General features: G+C 37.8%; 1 protein-coding gene across 1 annotated transcript in view; it reads right to left on the bottom strand.

Moving 5' to 3' along the window:
• Window positions 1–20,954, bottom strand: part of LOC122801341 (mucin-19-like) — a 938,154-nt gene that overhangs the window by 740,411 nt on the left and 176,789 nt on the right. The window contains exon 11 of the mRNA XM_044070881.1: window positions 335–592. Coding sequence (XP_043926816.1) covers window positions 335–592 — 258 coding nt within the window. The remainder of the gene's footprint in view (window positions 1–334; window positions 593–20,954) is intronic.

Genomic DNA, 20,954 nt, shown 5'->3' with positions numbered 1-20,954 from the left:
AAACAAATGTAAGAAGCTCATGTGCAATGTTCACTTAAAATACTGATTTTTGGATCTCAATTAATTGACAGTATGCTTCTATTATCTCTACATAATTTTTACAAAAAGTAAGACTTTGCTTTTCAAGATATTTTATAAAGTAATTGGTTATTATATATAAAAAAAAGTCCTATGAGAATGACCAAGTACATAACTGTTTTACAGATGACCGAGAATACAAACGATAATACACACAACATATGTATTCACTGAAGGACTACAATATAATAATGCTTTTATATAAAAATAGTTAGCTACCTGTTTCTAATTAAGACAACTGAGGTAAACTACTTACATGTGTATCCAGTGATGGAAGTTACGTCTGAAACTGTTGAGCTGTCTGCAGCAACAGCTAAAATGCTGAAGTTGTACTGTGATGCAGAAACAAGTCCTGTCATGCTGATACGTGTTGCAGATGTTGTGATATTTGAACTAGAAGGCCCTGCAGTCTGTATCCTGTAACTAATCTGGTCACCTGGTACTGCGGTCCATGATAAGTATATTGTTGAGGATGTAGCATTGACAACAGCAAAGTTAGTTACTGTTGCTGGTCCTGTAAAAGAACAAACATCTCCTTGTAAATCTATTCATGGATTGCAAAACCACCTTTAATGACATTACTGCTTTCCTTGTTCTGTCAGTCTACACAGTCCTCAAATTTATTTTTTTTTTAAACACAGATAATAAACAATCTTTTCTTCACATGATTATAATATTGCTTAGTATAGCTTCTTCCTGTGCCTGGAAAGTACAGTTGTGTAAGCTAAATTAATCATAACAGGAGATGTTTGAAAGATCACTGCTGCAGTAGTTTTAGCTACATGGGTTATATCCTGCTAAGGATATAACAGCTGGCCAGTTTCCAAATCTTCAGGACACCTTCTATGTGTCCAAACTATTAGGCAGCTGGAGCTGAGTTGACTAAAAGACAAGTTTGGGAACAAAGCTCTCAAGAGCTTTCTTGTCAGCTGAGACAGGAAGGCTGAGCCTTGAAAAGACAATGCAAGGAACAAAAAATGAAAAAAAGTAAGTATCCATAACCTTGCATAAAAAACACCAAAAAACATGAGGGATGGACGGAGGGAAGCCTATTGCAGCAGTGATCATTTGAATAGCTACTGTTACGGCAAGTTTTACTCACACATCTGTACTATGTTCACCATATTGATCACTGTGGCAGTAGCATTAGCTATATGTCTAGATGGGTCTATATTAGAACATCGAAGTTTCACAACTTCAAATGTTCTAATATTGACCCCTATTCAGCAAAAGCTGAAAATAGCGAAGCTGCGGAACACAGAATTTCTTCCTAGGGAAGGAATTTGCTTGGCCGTTCCTGTGGCTTTGCTATGTTCAGTGGTGGAAAGTTATGGGTTGGGATCAGGTAAGTGTGCGATTGTCTGGACGTGAGGGTTAGGGTGAGGGGTAGGTGAGTTCGGGTTAGGGCATGGGTCAGGTAAGTGTCCGATTGTGTGGACATGAGGGTTAGGGTGCGGTAGGTGAGTTAGGGTTAGGGTGCTGGTGAGGTGAGTGTGCAATAGTGACGGACCTTAGGGTTAGGGTTTGGGTTAAGGTAAGTGGATAGCTAGTGGTGTGTGTACAGTTTAGTGTAGGGTTAGATGTAGGATTTTAGGTGTATGTGCATGGATTGCTGCTTGTTTGGTGTGTTTGTGTTGTGTGTATGTGTGTCAGAACAGCAATTTTTTTCCTTGGAAAAAAATTTGCTGTTCTGCGTGTTCGATATTGTCAGCATTAGCTGAATAAGGGTCGATATTAGAACATTCAATGTTTTAAAAAGTTGATGTTCTAATATAGACCCTGTCTAGATTACTACAGCAAATTATACTTGGAAGAAGGAAGAACAAGGGCCCAACAGCCCATGGAGAATGTTTCTAGCAAAACTTTCTTACATTTATAGAGAAAGAATCAAATGTATAGTGCTTTGTAAAAGTATATATAGAGGACCAAGCCAAGATGCAGCTTCCAGAATACTTCTCAAATCCAACCCTCTCCAAAAAGCTATAGCTGAAGCCAAGGCCCTGGTAGAATGGGCCTTGTCCCTGCCTCAAATAATTTTGTAACAGTGAGTTAAAAAAATAACCTTACACAACCATTTCAAAATAGTCTGATTTTGTCACAGGTTATCCCTTATTCAAACCTTCTCTGGAAATGAACACTTTATCAGGAGATCTGAAAGATTTAGTTCTGCCAAGATAGCACCTGAATTGTCTGTGAACATCCAAGGTATGGAGTATTCCTCATCTCTCACTTTTAGTTTCTGGAAAGAAAACCGGGAGGTAGATAGTTTGGCTTAAAGTAAACTCAGACATCACTTTAGGCATAAAAGAAAGATTTGTTCTCAAAGAAAATCTGCCCCAATGGAAAATATGATAGGGTGACTCACCATAAGAGCTTGCAACTCAGATATGCTTCTTACAGAGATGAGAGCAATAAGTAAAACGGGGTCTCCATATTAAGAACCCCAACTCAGCCATATGAGCTGATTCAAATGAAACAAGTATTAGCTTCTTTAATACAAAATTAAGATCCCAAGGAGGAGCCACAGATTATATTGGAGGCCTGTTAAGAAAAACCCCTTTCAGGAGCAGGGCTAGCCTCTTGATAGTGTAAAAATATGGGTCTAGTTGATCTGGTCACATTGACTAATGTCACTATAATAGGCAAGGGTATTTACCAGTGATAAGTGGGTTGAAGACCCGGCGTACTCCAACCTACACAAGGACCCTTGCTAACAGTGAGAGGAGTGTATGTGCCCCTATTGACCAGTCTGTACTCACCATAAAGCCCAGCAGCCCTGGGTCAATAAGCTATTGCTTGGCTTGAGTCCAATTGCCCAGCTTGGGTTTCCTGGGATAGCACTGTTGAGTAAAAGCTAGACATAAAACTAATCAACCTGCCAAGCATGAACCAAGAATTGCCACACTCAGTGTAGGTTTACTGACAGTCCAACACCTGAAAGTGGATGACATGATGGTAAGGTGGAAATTGGACATCCTATGTATCCAGGAGACAAGGTGGAAGGGCTGTGCAGCAACAACGGACTTGGGACCCAGAGTCTTCTACTCACGAAGAGGACAGGCTAGAAATGGTATGGGAATTATAGTGAAGGAGAGGCTCCAGAAAATATTGAGAGATGTCATCAGAGTTAGTGACATACTCATGGCAATCAGACTCCAGGGTAATGACAGAGCAGAAGTCATAATCTCAGCCTATATCCCACAGCAGTGTTGTGACAGTGAGGAAAAGGGTGCATTCAGACAACAGTTGCAGGACTTACTAGATAAAGCATAACATGATTTATTATTAATAATGGGTGATCTGAATGCATGTATTGGTTCAGACAGAAAAAGATAGGAGGATTGCCTGTGTCCATATAAGTGGAGCAGCAGGAATAAAGAAGAAGCCATTCTAGATTATGTCTGAAAAATGGCTGGAGAGTAGTCAACACATGGTTCAGAAAGAGAGACAGTCACAGGATCACATACAGAAGTGCCCAACATGCAACTCAGGTAGACTTTTTCCTAGTAAGGAAAGGGTACTGGGGTAGAATCAGCAATTGCAAAGTCATCCCCAGTGAAACAGTTGGCCCACGGCATAATCCACTGGTTGCCACAATCAGCTGCAAGCAGTGGTAAGAGAAGGCTCTAAGGTCAACAGAACCCAGGCTGAAGACTTGGAAGTTGATTGGAGAGAAAGTACAACAGTTCACAGAAATATTCAGGGCTCCAGCACCCCAAGAAGAAGATGAAATAGGTAGAGTTGAAAAAGACTAACAGCATCTCTAGACAGTATGTCTGAGGACAACAGAACATATTTGTGGTTAAGCCAGGTAAGGAAATAAGGGACATAGGGAAAGATGATGGTGGAATGCAGAAGCCCAGGAAGTCATGAAAAGAAAGAAGGACTGCAGGAAAAACTGGGAGATAGAAAAACAGACCAGGTTAGGAAGGAATACTGGTTAGCTAACAAAGAGGCTAAGAGAGGAGTTGCAGTGGTGAAGAACAATGCATACAAGGCACTCTACCAACTTCTGGAAAGTGACTCAGTGAATGGTACAAAGAAACGCTATCAGGTTACAAGGCAAAGCGAGAAAGATGAAGAAGACAGTCAGACACCCTTCATAAGGGATGCTAGCAACAACCTACTCACCAGTCCATAGAACATCAGAGGCAGATGGAAGGAGTACGTCCAGCAGCTTCTGAATGAAAAAAAACTCTACAGAAAATTTACTGCCTTTGACATGGCCTATGGTGAGAGAAGAGGAGGACTCCACCCTAGAAGATGTAAGAACAGCACTATGGAAAATAAAGTCAGGGAAAGCAGCAGGTTCAAATGAGGTCACAACAGATATGATAAAAATGTTGGGTGAGATGGGGAGAAATGGCTCCTGAGGGTATTCATAGCAGTATGGAGAGAAAGAAGTATCCCAGATGACAGGAGATTAAGTATACTACTGCCAGTATGCCAGTGTTCTTCAACAAAGGGGACATTCACAACTTTAGGCAGTATAGAGGTATCAGACTCCTATCACACTACATGAAAGTTCTGAAAATCGTGGTTGCTAAATGAATACACAGAGTAGTAGAAAGTAATATCGGAAATGAGCAATTCAGATTAGGATGCAGCAGAGCCAACCTGATGTCTGCAGTGAGACAGATACTTGAAAAGTTAGAAATGAGGAAAGAATCCAGCTGGGTATTCCTATACTTGGAAAAAGCAAAGGACAAGGTCCCATGAAAGCTGATTTGGGCAGGCCTGCAGTGGTTAAAAGCCCCAGAAACATTGGTAGAATTAGTGCAAGCTATGTACAAGGACCCAATGACTCAAGTACAAATAGTGTTCGGTCTTACAGAGGGGTTCCCAGTGGGAGTGGGGGTGCATCAGCTTCAGGTCTGTGCCCTCTGCTATTCAAGCTGGTGATGGACTACATTAGCAAACAGGTCGGAGGGGACAGATCAACAAAGTTGCTGTATACAGATGATGTCACATTACTGGCAGACGCTAAGCAAGAACTTCAGCAATGAGTAGGAGAATGGCATGCCAAATCTAAGGCACATGGGGTGAAACTGGAACTGATTACAGATAAGACAGTTGTAACGACAGAAAATGGTGGATATCAGAGGCTCAGAACTGAAATAGAACAGAAAATAGTGGAACAGGTTAACAGCTTCAAGTATCTGGGATCGGTGGTTTAGCAGAAAGGAATTCTGAATGAGGATGTCAAAGCTAGAATCAGAGGGGCTACAGCCAACTCTGTACAGAGTTTCAGAAGTACTATATGACAGAAAAATGCCAAGGCATACAGTGGTGCAATCCATACTACTCTACAGTACTGAAACCTTCGCTGTAAAGGCAGAGCAGTTGAGGAAGCTACAGGTGATGGAGATGAAGTGCCTGAGATGGGTTGTAGGATGCACAATGTAGGACAGATGAAGAAATGATGACATAAGAACAGAAGCCAAAGTAGCTTTGATTGCAGAAAAGGTAAAAAAGAACAGATTATGGTGGTTTGCACACATGTGCAGGAAAGCAGAAGACAATCTGTTCAAGAACATTTGGAAAAAAACAGGAAGAAGCCAAAAGGAAATGAGGGCATCCAACAAAGAGTTGGATAGATTGTGTGAGAGTAGACCAGTGACAATCAGGCATGAGTGTCGAAGAAGGTAGGAAAGTGGCATTGAATAAGAGGAGATGGCCACAAGTGGCACAACACCCTGACCCCATGTGGAAAATGGGAAAAAAGGGGATGATGATGATGATGATGGCTGTACGAAAAGATGAGAATCCATGGCTAGACATGCTGAAATGGCTGATAAATTAAGTTTGACAGAGTAATAAGAAAGACCATAGGATAGTAACTCACACAAACATTGTGGAATCAGAGAACAACCAGCCTTGAACAGCTGCGGGTTATGTTGTTAGCACCAACTATAAAACCGTTTCCATTTGGTAATATATGAGTTTTAGTGGCTGGGTTTTCTTGCCTTCCACTAGTACTTGCTGCATGACCTCAGTAGACAGGTGCTTAAACGGAATTAAGACCCTGTCATCCAGAGAGTCAACTGAAGCGGATTGATGTTGGGATGTCCCAAGCACCCCTGTTCTTGTTTGAGCAGATTAATTTCCAAAAGAAGGGAACTAATGGTTGCCTGGGCCAGAAGAGGGTCACCACAATTATTATGGGGGACTCCTTCTGAATTTTCAAAAATACACTGAAAAGCATAAAAGAGCATTCCTGTTCACTGGAAATGAGTTATTTTGAAAAGGAGGACTAAAAAAGTTAGAGATTTTCTGAGTCACCTTGCCTCTTTCATCACACATTTGGATGACCTTTGTAGCAGAGAGGCCAAAAACTAAATGCCTCCAAGGATGAACTTAGAATTTTATATTTATCATAATCTGGCAGGTACTGAGAATGCAGCAAGTCAAAACTCATCAAACCAGTACCTGTAGCCATAGCCCTGTAAGAAGCATCAACAGAGTCATGCACACATGGTAAACAACGAGTACTGACCTGTACAATAGAAAAAAAAACTAAATTATTTAAAGCAGATTTATACTCACAAGAAGAACTTGCAGATAACATATTCCTCATACGTTCACAATTTGTCAGAACAAACTTTAACATGTAAGCCTGACAATTCAAAATTTGGAAAATAAAAGTTGCAGAAGTACACACTTTTTTCCCATACCAATCAATTTTCCTATCCTTATCAAAAACAATCGGGTTGGAATTGATTAAGTTCTTAGCAGAAGTGGGATCAACTAAAGCTATAGCCACTGGGTCAGGTTTGGGAATAGTGTATACAAATTTAAAAGCCTGAGGAACCTTATATATCCTATCTGCCTTTTTAGGGCCAGCTGACTGAGGAAAATTGCAGACTCACGCATCCTCGAAAGCTGACAGAACAGTATGAATGGGTGTAGGTCCTGGAAAAGTCCTTCTGCAAAACTCAGTTTTGTGGGACAGAGAAACCTCAGTGTTCCACACTGAAAACACTGGCACATTCAAGCAACAGCCTCAGAGAAAAAGAACCATCCACAGGAAGAATCAGAAACTGAATCTGAATTAAATATCTGAGGAAAAAATCCTGAATCCATCTGTGTTATCGTCCTGTTCAGATTCAGTATCTTGAATCTCTTCAGGAAAAGAAAATCCCTCTTTCTTTAACCAGAATCTACTTTACAAGAAGGATCAATGATCTGAGTTAAACCCTGAGGCAGACCCAGCATACTGTTCCTATCTTAAGAAATTTGAGGAAGAGTAGATACATGCTTGGTCTCCGTTTCTTTTTGACAGGAAAAATGGGGTCAGCCAGGTTACTAATAGCAACAACAGCAGTTTTCCCCAGGGATGGGAGCAGCATTCTGGCACAACAGAAAAAACGTCCACATTCCATTTCCTAGAACTGACAAGAGTGGCTCTCCACTGCCTACTGAGGGACTCCCACAGCCACAGCCGTCCATAGTGGCTGTTGATGCTACAACAAATGGATTCAGGGTAGAAGATGAGTGGTCTGAGGTACAACAAATGGCCACAGCAAAATCATCCACCTATACCGGAGGCAAATTCATAACCTGCTGTGTTTGCAAAGGCTGTTTCCTTAACTTTTTCTTTTTGTTGCTAAAAAGAGTAACCATTGTACCAGTAGTCAGTTCCATGGTCAAGTTAAAAAAGGTACCTCTTTCTCATGGAAGAGAAGAAACAATTGCCAATAAAACTGCCCTTAAATAAAAGTCACCTTTTTGACAGAAAGAAAACAGTAAAAAGCACTTTCAAGCACAATGGCAGCCGAAGCAAGGAAAAATAAACATAATTTCTCCACAGATAATATGTTTTCAATTAAACACTACTTTTAAACTAACAAAAACATGAGTGCTTCATTAAAACACAACACTCCCAGCTTTAAAATAACATTGTTGAAGAGAAAAGCAATAAAACATCAATAAATTTAAGACAATACAAGGAATTCTCCCCAAAGGCAACTTAACTGCAAAGAAAATGAGAAAACAAGCTGACCATTGCTCCTCAAATGCCTCAAATGAGTATACTCTTCAGCAGCAATAAAGCTCTGAAGGGCTTCATGCCCAAATTTGTCTTTTAGTTAGTTCAGCTTGAGCTGCTTGCCATTTTGGATACGTGGATGGTGTCCTGAATCTTTGTAAGCTGTCTAGCCATTATATCCTTGGCAGGATATTACCCATTTAGCTAAATCTGCTGCAACAGAGATCAATATGATGAACATCACAAACATCCTCAAAAGCAGACTAAACAGGAGGAATAGGTGTAGGTTCTGGAAAATCCTTCTGTAACAACTCAATAGAATATTCTAAAGGACTGAGAAACTTCAGAGTTCTCCCATTGAAAACGTTGAAACATTCTAGCAATAGTCTCAAAGAAAGGGAAACTCACTAAGAAAATCATAAACTGAGCTCTCTTCCTAATCTTAATCAGAAATCTGAGGGGAGGGGGCTGTATCTGTCCCTGCATCTTCCTGTTCATATTCAGAATCCTGAATCTCGTCAGGAAAAAAAGGAATCCCTCGTTTCTTTACCAGAAACTACTTTACAAGAAGGATCAATAGTGTGAATTAAACTTTGAGTCAGACCTAGTACCTATCCAAAGAAAAATGAAGTAGAGTAGACACATGCTTGGTTTTCTGCTTCTTTCTGACAAGAAAAAAAAATGAGGCCAGCCATGTTACTAACGGCAGCAGCAGCTTCCCCAGAGATGGGCACAGCATTCTGATACAACAGGGAAAACTCCTCTATTCCATCTCCCAGGAATAATAAAAGTGGCTCTCCCTGCCCACTGAGAGCACCCCAACAGCCAGAGTGGATTGAGCTAACCCCCATCCCAGAGTGGCTATAGCTGCTATAGTAAAGGGATCCAAGGAAAAAGATCAGAGGTTTGACGTTCAATAAATGTCCACAGCAGTGAAACCCACCTGCTACTGAGGAAAATTGCTAGCCTGCTGTGGCTTCAATAGTTTTTTTTTTTTTTTTTTTTGTGGCTGGACGAAGGACTACCTGTGGGACCAGTAGCTTCTTCCATGGTCAAGTCAAATATGGTGGCTCTTTCCTGAGGATGACAAGATGACAAGCAACAATTGGTTAAATACTACAGATCCACAAAAATTATTCTGACAGAAGAACACTAAAAATCCTGTTTAAGCAATATTCCAATATGGACGTTTTTTTTCTCCAAAGGAAACTTATCTGCCTAGCAAAGGAAAGCACAAGCTGTTTTTTGAGCCTCAGAAGCCTTGGAGTGTATTCTTCTGCAGTAGTAAAGCACTGAAGGGATTTGCACCCAAACTTATCTTTTAGTCAGCTCAGCTTGAGCTGCCTGACAGTTTGGGTGTGTGGTAGGTACCCTGAAGATTTGCAAGCTGGCCAGCCATTTTATCCTTGGCAGAATGTAACCCATATAGCTAAGACTAATGCAGCGGTGATCAATATGATGAACATCTAATATTGCATAGTTTAAATATGCACATAATTCTCCATGTAAGCTTGCAAAATTGCCTTTTTATCACTAAGCACATTTTCTTTGTGCCAAAATGTGATTTTGGCCTAAACATCTCATCCATGTGTTGTCCTTTTATAGCTAAATCATTTTGTGCCCCCCCCCCCCCCCCCATTTTTTAACCATCTTCTCTCACTGGCGAGGACTCTATTCTTTTGTTGTGATACATTCAACTTACAAAAACAAAAGGCACAAATATTTATGGAACAGCCTCCCTATTACATGGGCTATTAATATTGAACATTTTTCAGATATTTTTATTTAGAGTTTAATAATAATTTCACTTAAAGGTCTTTAACAATTCCTATTTGTTTTGCCAATAAGTTTTTATTGCAAACCTTTGAAGCAACTTAATACTTTCAGTATCACCATTTTCAGAGGAATTATTAACATCACTTATATGAGGGAATATTTTTCTTAATAGGTAAAGCAGTTTAGTGTGCCAGGGTATAAAAATGAAGGTGAACTAGAATTATGTTACATGATGAGGCATTCGGAAAAGGAATAAAATGGATGAAATGAGTTTTTGAGCAAGTCCTCCAACACTAAGTATGTTGTTACTATGCAGCTGCATGTCCCAGTTGGACAGAGGATTTAAATATAAGAAAGAAGAAGAATTGGGATGTATGAATTTAGATGTAACTTTCCCATATTTACAGGCAGACCTACCACAGTACTTTAGCATTAAGACACATTCCATCATGGTGGGCTGTTTTGAGGGCTGTTCTAAATGATAATGAAGCATTCCCTGGAAGAGGCATATGCTAACTAGCCATGTGATTTATTCTAGAATTTCTTGCTGTAAAGCCTATAAGCAGATGAGTGATTCAGAGAATTTATTTGCTGTGTGAACTAACATGGCAGCTCCTAGATGCTTGTGCTGATGAACATTGCCAAAAGCTATTGTTCATCCATCATAATGTAAGCATGTAACAAGGAGTTTAGTGAACGGGTGGTGTTGGGAGTGTGTGAAGATTTGTATGTGTGGAGCTGCATTTTTAAGTGTATGTGTGAGTGAGTGTGTGTGTCTGCATGGGAGTTCACAGTAGGGGGTTATTTAGGGGAATAGGGCAGGTTTGTATGTGTGGGTGTGTACAGGTGAATGGCTGAGTTTGTAAGAGTGATCAGACAGTGTGAGTGTGAGTGTGAGTGTGAGTGTGTGCTTGAATGTGTAAATGTGTGTTCATGGGTCTGCATGTGTATGCATGCATCTGTGTATTTGTGAATGTATGAATGTCTGAGCGCGCGCGCTTGTGTGTGTGTGTGTGTGTGTGTGTGTGTGTGTGTGTGTTTATGGGGCTGGAGGGCTGTCATACTTCCATAGTCCCCAAGCCTAACAAGCAGATCCTCAACACTAGATTGTGGGGAGCAAATGCCATCAAGAAAAATTCTTCACTGTGGTGCCTTAACAACACTTAAACACATGGGATACAGAGGAATAGACAAAAGCACTCATCTTGGAAATTTAACGCTGTATAGTGTACTGGTTCTCGAGACCACACACAAAAAATCATGGCTTAGTTAAAACACACTTTTATTATATTGTAAAATAAAAAAAAAAACTGTTAAGCACTTTCATCTACGTCAACTGTAGACTTCATCAGAACACTAATTACTAAACTAGAATCATTTAAATAAATGCTATTACTTCCCCAGCACTTAACGACAATATCCCCATCAAACCAGTATTAGAAGTGAGAATCTAAGACATGCAGTGAGCAGTAGGCTTCCTTGTTGATTTATTAGCGATTGGATACAAAAAATTCAGTAATTACTTATGTGCTGGTTTTATATGTTTGGTTTATTGTGCTAGAAACTTTTACATCTTATATAGTTTTATAGAATATATGTTTTTATTTTTTTAACAGTTTGTAATCTTTACATTTCCTAATGATATATCAGTTTTTAATATTTAGCACTGTTAGATTTACAGTCTTACAATTGTGACAATATGAACTCTTTTGTTATAGGTTAGATTGCATGCTTTAAATGGATACATTAATATTTATTACTATTCATTAATATTCATGTTATTCATGATGTTAATTGAAGTTGAACCCCCATCGGTGTGTTATTTAAATGCTTCTAATTTAGCAGTTAGTGTTCTGATAAAGTCTACACTTGATGTAGATGAAAGCGCTTAACCATTTTTTTTTTTATTTTACAATATAATAAAAGTGTGTTTTAACTACCCCGTGATTTTTTATGTGTGTGGTCTCGAGAACCAGTACACTATACAGCGTTACATTTTATTATTATTTGATTTCTGAGTTGGGTTTTATTGTGTGCAGTTATTTTCAGTTTTTCTTTTACTTGGAAACTGGTATATTAAAGTGGATTTTAGTGTTTTTGTCGTTGATGACTGGCTGGTTGTTTTAGCACTTAAATAAGGTGTGGGCTGTTGCTGTTACCAGCTAGCAAGGATCATGCTTCAATATCATGCCTAAGAGATAGATACATCTCCCAGACACTGCCATTTCTCTAGAACAAGCTTCCAGTTCACATGAAACCGAGGCCCTCCCTGGCAGTCTTCAAACACAACCTAAATCAATGGATGGATGGCTGACAGCAAATTCACTCCTGGCATAGTGTCCATGTCCATCCTGGACAGAGTGATTTGGTATTAACTACCGTAGACCCTTACCTCTGTGAACTTCACTCACCTCACCACCAACAATTGGGGCAACTTGGGATAAATATGGCTAAGCTTGTAAGGGCTGTTGGGCCATTAGCCTAGTAATCATCTATGAACCTGTGAGTCATGGCTTACTGGTACTTTAACAAGATTTGGGTAGGAGTATACTAGCCACCAGGGATTACTCTTCAATGTCATACCTTAAATGACTCAAATAAGATGTGGATTTGGGGGTACATTTTCAATATTGTGCTATAACAGCACTTAAACAAAACATGGGTAAAATGTAATTCAGACTTAGATAAGTCAAGCTTTAATAATTAATTTTTGAATATAAATATTTCAGATCGTATGACTGAATTTAGTATTCCTGTTTTCACATATTCACTTAATTATATTTTAAGAAGTCTATCTTTGTACTGTTCCCCCTTCATTAAAAGTAATACATGCCGTATCCTTTACTTACTCTTTCATACAAATCAAGTACTATCTTCATTCCAGATATTGTTCCAGTTTGAATGTTGCAAAATTTATTTACTGATGGAAATGAAATATCTTATTTCAAAATTATGTAGTTCAGATATTGAGTACAGCAGAGATAGAGAAAAAAAAGCAGGGGAAAGCCACCTGAAGGAAAGAGAAGGACAACATATAACTGTTACAAAAGTTGGAAATTGGAGACAAGAGACGCAAGTGTTCGTAGATTGGATGAACTAGGTAAAATCAAAGGAAGGAGAGGAAGTATGGTGACTGACATGGTAGTAAAGAGTATTACCACAGGAAGAAATTGAGATGTTGGAAAGAGAGGAAAAAGCTGGTGAAGGAAAAACACAAAGTATTCTCAGTTGTTGGGGAAACCAATGTTAAGGGTTTACTGCTTCAAGATTTTTTTTTTTGCTACAAGAAGAAGGTGTTATGCAGCAAGGAAGCATGGAAGAAGGAACTGAGAAGGGACAAACATTTGCAGTTTGTCAACAGCCACAGGGAAGACAAGTTATAAGAACAAAAAGTAAAAGCAAAAGCAAGTGCAGTGTGAATAGGTATGGCTACTATTAGTTTGCCAGGAGAGTTTGACATAAAAGAGTTAAGAGCAATAATTTACTTGGGAGCCAAAAACTTTTGTCAAGTGGTATTTGAAAACATTAACTTGCTGGAAAAATTAATTACTGAGACCGAAAAAGGAAATACAGTAACATAATGGAAAGACTATTTCAGGGCTTGGAACTACAACTAAAAAAGAAAATAAATGTGCAATTTAGGACTTAAGATATGTATGGGCATGAGTTAAACCATTTTTTTTTTCATTCATTATGTAATAAAGTACATGAAGTTAAAAAATATGAGATGAAAGAAATGCATGGACTGAGTGACTGTTGAATATTAAGGATGGGAAAATTCAACATATTTCAAAATGAACAATTGTGAATGGTATGAGAGGGTTTGTTAGATACTGGGCTCAACTTAAAGCAATTTATTTCTGTGGGGATGAAAATCATTTAGTACAAGACTGTCAAACAAAGGTGTGGGCAATGTGGAGAGACAGGAAATACAACAAAATACTTTAAGCTTTTTGGTAAAAAATGTAAAGAATGTGGAAGCTTCTGGTTTGTTTGTCAGATTTAAGAAAAAGAAAGAGTAAATGAAGAAGAAAGCTTAGAAGAAAGACAAACCAAAGAAAATACTACAACATGATGTTAAAAGAGAATATGGTATGGGGAAGTGAGATACTGAAGAAAGGTTAAACAATAAAGTTGCTGTTAAAGAAATAACATTTTAAGTCAATGTTGTTAATAAACAGTAAGAGAAAAGGTTTGCAATTCTAGAAAATGAGAAGGAAGAAGAGAGAGAAATGCAGCTACGAGAAGAGTAGGAATAAAATAAGGAAAATTCAGTTGGTGAGAGACTTAAGAAAAGGAAAATAAATTGAGATCTGGAATTAAAACTCTTACATGATTATGTAAGAATTTTACCATTAAATGTGAGTAGCAATATAAATGATGTAAGAGGTTTGGTGATGGTAGAATGGTGTAAGAAATAAAATGAATGATTTTTTTTGGCTTGCTAGATACCATCAAAAAAATAATAAATAAGAATTCTATATGTGATAAAAATAGTACCAGAAGGGGTATTGATATGTGATATGAGAATGAGAAAAAATATATCATATTAAAAATGACTTGTGTAAACTAATATAACAGAAAAAAAAACAGTTGTTTAAATAAATTTCAAAAATTGTCTTATTAAGTGTCAGTAGTGATGGTAGAGGAATTTAACAGTAAACTGAGCTGAGAAAAGGGAAAAATAGCACATGATATTAAAATGTTAAGGCAATTAATAAAATGCAGAGCTTTTACAGTAGGAAATAATAGTGAATGGGCATTTAAAAGGGAATTTTTAAGTCTGAAGTTGATTGTATAGTTTACTATCGGGACATGGAAGAAATAACAGGGGAATACAGATAGCAGAGTTTTCAAATCAGCAGCATTATGGGCTAGAATAGTGGAAACAGACATAATAAAGAAAATGGGTAAAGAGATTAACTGTTTATAAAGGATAAAAAATGTAAAAGAAAAAAATAAATATTTTGGAAAGATCATAAGACAATGAGACCATTTTATAAAAATTGCAAACAGTGGTGGGTAAGCAGAAGTATAAAAATGTATTTAGAAGTAGAAGAAAGAATAAATTAAAGAACTAAGATGAAATATAAAGACATTTTAAGGAATTATGAAAAAGCGGTACAACAAGGAAGTGACAAAATAAGGGGAATAGAAAAACAGACATATGAAAAGAATAGAGAAAAAAAGTAGTAAAATAATTTTATAAAATCAAATTTTTTTTTCTGAAAGGAAAGAAAAAGGTTTCCTATCATTTAGGAAATGAAGTAAAAATGAGAGAAGGAAAGATGGATGGTATTGTAAATGGAAAGGAGACATAAAATACAAAGAAGAAGATATCATGGAAGTGGCAGAGAATTTTATAGATAAAATGTATGAAAAAGAGGAAATGGATGGACAGGATGAATGGAAATAGAAAAACTATATAAATTAAATTATTCCTTTGAAAAAAAATATAATAAAAAAAACAGAGAAGGTAATAATAGAAGGTAAGAATGAATCAGTGTCAGGACTGGATGGTAAAAGTTCTGAGTATTATAAGGGAATGCTAAAAAATAAAAGGGATTTTTTTAAGTATTAAATGAACAGATGAAGAAAGATATAATGGAAGATGAAAACAAATGTGTGGTAGTCTAATGTTTCCATCCACCTCCCAGTCCCCATACTGCTTTCAGTGCTATTATGGCACTTGTGTTTAATCTCTGAAGTCTAGTGGCTCCCCTTTTTCTGAGTTCCACATTGCTGTAGCTACCATTATTGTCCTTGGGATTTGAATAATCCCTTGTGACTAGTCATTCCCTTTTAGCCATGTTCACTACCATGATGTGATGGGGTCTACTGTGCTGATCTACACATCAAAGCAATTACATAAATCACTCAACATGTAGATGCCATCCTGGATGTAGTTCTGGGAGAGAGAGACCATTTTATTTTTATTTTTTTTATTTTTTTTATTTTACATTTGTTAACTGGGAGGATCCGACTGGATACATGTCCATTTTCAGCGGAGGCCCGAGGAGAAAAGCTCCAGACAAGACAATACAAACAAGTCACAAAAAAAAAAAAAAAAAACAAATATAAATTAACTAATACAGGTAGAGGTTTAGTTTTATAAAATCAAATCAAGGTAAGGTTAGTAATTACAATATATTCAAACTATGATTCAGTAGATATACTTGAGACCCTGAGTCTGGGAACAATGTAAGTTGAGAGAGATAGCTAGCCAGGATTAAGACAGTAGCAGGTACATGTTGACTGTAGATAGAGTTTTAGTTTGGTCTTAAATAGACTTAAGGAGGGGAGTGAGGTAATATCAGGAGGAAGTTTGTTCCAGATTCTCCCTACTGAGTTGGTAAGAAGAGAATCTCCAGCCGTGTTATTAGTTTTACAAGTTTGGATGAGGAGGCGGCAGGATGACCTCAGTGTTCGAGGGTTATTGCAAAGGGAGATAAGTTTTTTGAGTGAGGGAGGGTAGTCAGGGTTATAAATTATTTTGTGGGCAAGGACTAGAAGGTTATATGAAATATGTTTTGGTAACTCAAGCCAATTAAGCTGGGTTAAATTGGTGCAGTGATGGGTTCTATATGGTAACCCAGTAACAAACCTAGCGATATGATTATAGCAGATAGTGAGTTTGTTCATGACTGCTTTATTAATATTCTGTAATAAGGGGGATGAGTACAAGAGTGTGGAGAGAAGATGGGTTTGGGCAATGGCAGATTTAGCTTGGGGGGGTCAAGAATCTATTTATTCTATATAGCGAGCCTAGTTTTTTATTGATGGATTTAATCATTAAGTTTACATGAGTGTTGAATTTTAGGTTATTGTCTATATTTACCCCTAATAATTTTGTCGAGGGATCCGGAGAGATAATAGTCCCATCCTTTGCTTGGCAAATGTCTTTCCCCTGGATTGCCCTCATAGCATTCAGGATGGCCTCACAGCCAGCCCGATGTGGTGCTGCTTGTCTTTGTGGTAGAGTACCATGATGCATCATGTTAGGGCTGTCTCTGAATTCAAAAAAAATTCCATAACATGTGCACTAGGTATACATGTCATGGTAACCTTTATGAATTACCCGCAAAGTTTCTCCTCTTTGTCTGTTAGAGAGTTTAATGTACTGATTGATCAAAATCAGAGTGCATTATTGTGTAATGCAGATATATATGGTACTTTCTCTGCCATTCTCTATATCTTTCAAAAAAAAGAAGAAAAGTAAATTTTATCTCATTGGGTATAAATATATACTAGTTAACTAATTAACTATATAGTTCAGCAGAACCAATTTACATCAGTGACACCTATTCCTGTCATGTTAATTGTAATTACAATAATATGATAAATAGCTTTGATCAAACAAATAATATTATGGTTACTGTTAGAAATAGTTAGTCTTAGAATTCTGAAAAAGGCATCAGTGACTTAAGGAACCTAATTAAGGTTATTACTGATCAGATATTTCTTACCATTACAGCCAGTCTATATGAGCATATGAAAACACTAGGAAACAGAAAACTGGACAGTTATTTATTTATTTATTTATTTATTTATTTATTTTACATTTGTTAACCGGGCTGGTCTAACTGGATACATATCCGTTTTCAGTAGAGGCCCGAGGAGAAAAGCTCCAATACACAATAGAAGTACATATTTAAATTGCAAGATTCAAAGTATTGTTACAACAAGAGAATACAGCTTACATATGCAGGAATGAAAATTTACATAGATGTTATATAAGACTAAAGGACAGACAGGAAATTATACACAGAACATTGATTTCGTTAAAGATACTGAAAAATAGACTGAAATCAGAGATTTTCCTTATTACTAAAAGGAAAGAGAAATTTTAGAGATCTGCAATTAGGGAAATGGGCTAGGGAAGTGGACCTAGAAGTAAAGAGATATGTAGTTAGTCAGGTTCTCGACATGGGCATGTCCATTGTGTGGAGAGATATTCTTTAAGGTTAGCTTTGAAATGATAGAGCGAAGAAGTAAGTCTAAGGTTGTTTGGCAGGGAGTTCCACTGCTTGCCAATGGAATTTGCATAAAGGGCATCCCCACCTGAGTTTTTTGCTTTAATGGTTAGGATCTGGATGCTGTTTGATGATCGGAGACTATTGAGGTTAGTATATGGAGTTAGAATTTTGCACAGTGAGGGAGTTCTATCAGGATGGTTGATAATTTTATAAGCTTCGGCGAGTTGGCTAAGTTTGAGGAGATTTGGCAGTTCCAACCAGCCAAGTCTTCGCAGATTAAGGCAATGATGGGTTCGATAAGGGGAACCTGTAATAAATCTGGCAATGTGGTTATAGGCAAGAGAGAGCATGTTAAGTTCACGTTTATTGAGAAAAGAGAGGATCGGGGAAGCATAGAGGAGGGAAGAGAGGAGATGGGTACGAGCAATAGTTAATTTGGTAGTATCCAACATGTTCTTCTTCATCAAAATGAGAATTGTGCATTATGTAAGCCACTGTCCTTGAGCATGTTGAAATTTGATACTAGGAATTATTTACAATATAAGAAACCTATTTGTATTTAAAAGTGCAACACTTCAAGACCTTATAGACTGAATAAAGACTCTACTTGAAAGATTTTCATTAAATGCCTGGTTAATTATTGTATTACTGTCTGATTTTTTTTTTAATTGCTTTAATTTATTATTTTTTTTACCATTTGTGGCACTTGTTTGTTTTCTCCTATTCTTTAAATAAGTTAGTCAAACTGCTAGAGATGAGACAGTTAACAATCAGCCTATCTATTTCACCCAGAGATTAAAACTCACTGTCTATTTGTTCTTCACAGAGGGGAGGGCTCAGTGAAATAAAGTCATCAGATTGTTAAAGGACTGGGGACTCTCTTTAAATCCTACTGATTTCCCTTTGGGGTATCCCAAAATGTGCCAATACATGATGTGCAATCAGCATATGCAAGAATAATGTCACCTGCTTCTGTAAGAGACATGGGATGAATTATTCTATCACATGAAGGTTAACTGCCTTTGGTAATCCCCAAAACACACCAGGAATTTTAACTTGGGTTCCACAATCCAGATACACCTAAAAAAACTTTCCCTCAGATAAAGATAAGCAGGCCATTCTGTAACATGTGCCTCTCTTCTCCAGCCAGTTCTTTAGCACCTACTTTACTATAAGAACCTCAGGAAGCTGGGATGTAGTCTAGGATATCATCACCCTATGCCTCACAGCTGGACTGCAGGCAGTGTGTCCTGCTATATATCAGTGGTGTTAAGTTTTGGATGTATTATATTGTTTGCATTGCCACACTGGGTAGCAATCTGTTAACCTATAGGATTATAGTGCATTTGTGTATCAGTGTCTCCACATACTGATGGAGGGAACATAAAAGGTGATGCTTTTATCTTTATATTTAAGTCTCATACTCACATGGATAGATTCAGGGAATCAGAATAATCTGTAATAATTTTATGACATCATTGCCTTGCCAAATACAACATACTGCTCGTTGGCATGGGGGTAGAAGCATACAAAATGCACTGATTCTGGTTTAGAGGTCCAGTTCGGCTTCCTTCCTTTTCCATTTGTGTGTGTGTGTGTGTGTGTGTGTGTGTGTGTGTGTGTGTGTGTGTGTGTGTGTGTGTGTGTGTGTGTGTGTGTGTGTGTGTGTGTGTGTGTCTATATGTACTCTGAGTGAGTGTGCTCGTATGCATGTGTGCATGTTTCTGTGTGAGTGAGTCTGTGTCCATGTGTGTTCTGTATGTGAGTGTATGATTATGTGCGTGTGTTTGCATGTGTGCTCATGTGCATGAATGCTCTTGTGTGTGTGTGTGTGTGTGTGTGTGTGTGTGTGTGAGCATGTGTGTGTATATGCATGAGCTTGTGTCTGAGTCACAGTCTGTGTGGATATATGATTGTGTGTGTAAGTGTTTCTATACGTGTATTTGTATATTTGAGTGAGTCTGTGTGTCCTGTGAGTACATAATTGTGTGTATTTGTATGTATGAACATGTGCATGTATGCATGCACACACACATGTGCGTGTGTGTGTGTGTGTGTGTGTGTGTGTGTGTGTGTGTGTGTGTGTGTGTGTGCGCGTGTGTGTGTGTGTGTGTGTGCGTGTGTGTGTGTGTACCAGCCGGTGTCAGAATCAGTCTGTGTGTATGTGCATGTGTATGCCCATGTTCACATTAATCTTATTCCAGTACTGCTGGCAATTATAACTGCCCTGGACAGCTGCTTTGGCTTCTGTCTCATTAGAAGGTGTAGGTAAGCATGCTGTGAAGCACTCAAAGTTGACAGCTGTGCTAAAAAGTATTGCTGTTTCTGAATTACATTAGCTTTGATAATTATGTTATCCTGCCAATTTGTATGTGGGAACAGCACTGAATGCCAAGTAGACTTTTTTAAGCTGTTATATGTTGTGCTTTTCTAGAAATTACAGTAGGTATTATCATGGCTTACACTCAACAGCTCTAGACCCGCAAAGTTAAAACTGTGCTGAAAACATACAGAAACAGCCATTGTCTAGTATATAGTTGGCATTACAATATATATTATAGGATCACACAAGTGACTGAAAACAAAGTGAAAACTGTTTAAAAAAGTTCTGTGCTGAATGCATACAGAAACCGTCATTCTCTACTGTATAACTGACAATTAAATGCATATCTCAGGGCCACATGCAAATGAAAACAAAGTGAAATCTGTTTCAGAGTCCCATGCTGAATACATACAGAACCAGCCATTAGAGGGTATAGCTAGCATTGTAATGCATATCTCAGAGACACACAAGTAACTGAAAACAAAGTAAAAACTGTTTCAGAGAGTCCTGTGCTTTATATATACAGAAATAGCCATCGTTGAGTGTATAGCTGATTATAATGTACATTACAGGGCTACACAAGTAACTCAAAACAGAGATTAAAATCAGGTAATTCTTAGTTATTGTACCTTGAAGAGATGGAATGAACATAGGAATTCAAACTCAGATGCATGGTTATTGTTCTATACCAAGGGGAGAGATTCCAGATTCACTGAGTTTGGCTTTTTTGATTGTGAAGCCAGTTAACATGTTAATTAGGAAGTACTTTGATTAGGATTGATTAATATGGTTGAATGTTAAACCACATTGAGAA

This window comes from Protopterus annectens, chromosome 4.part1 (genome assembly GCF_019279795.1).
Source record: "Protopterus annectens isolate FY-2018-M chromosome 4.part1, PAN1.0, whole genome shotgun sequence".
Classification (NCBI taxonomy): domain Eukaryota; kingdom Metazoa; phylum Chordata; order Ceratodontiformes; family Protopteridae; genus Protopterus; species Protopterus annectens.
The sequence above is the reverse complement of the archived record's forward strand: the minus strand, read 5'-3'. Positions and strand labels throughout refer to the sequence as shown.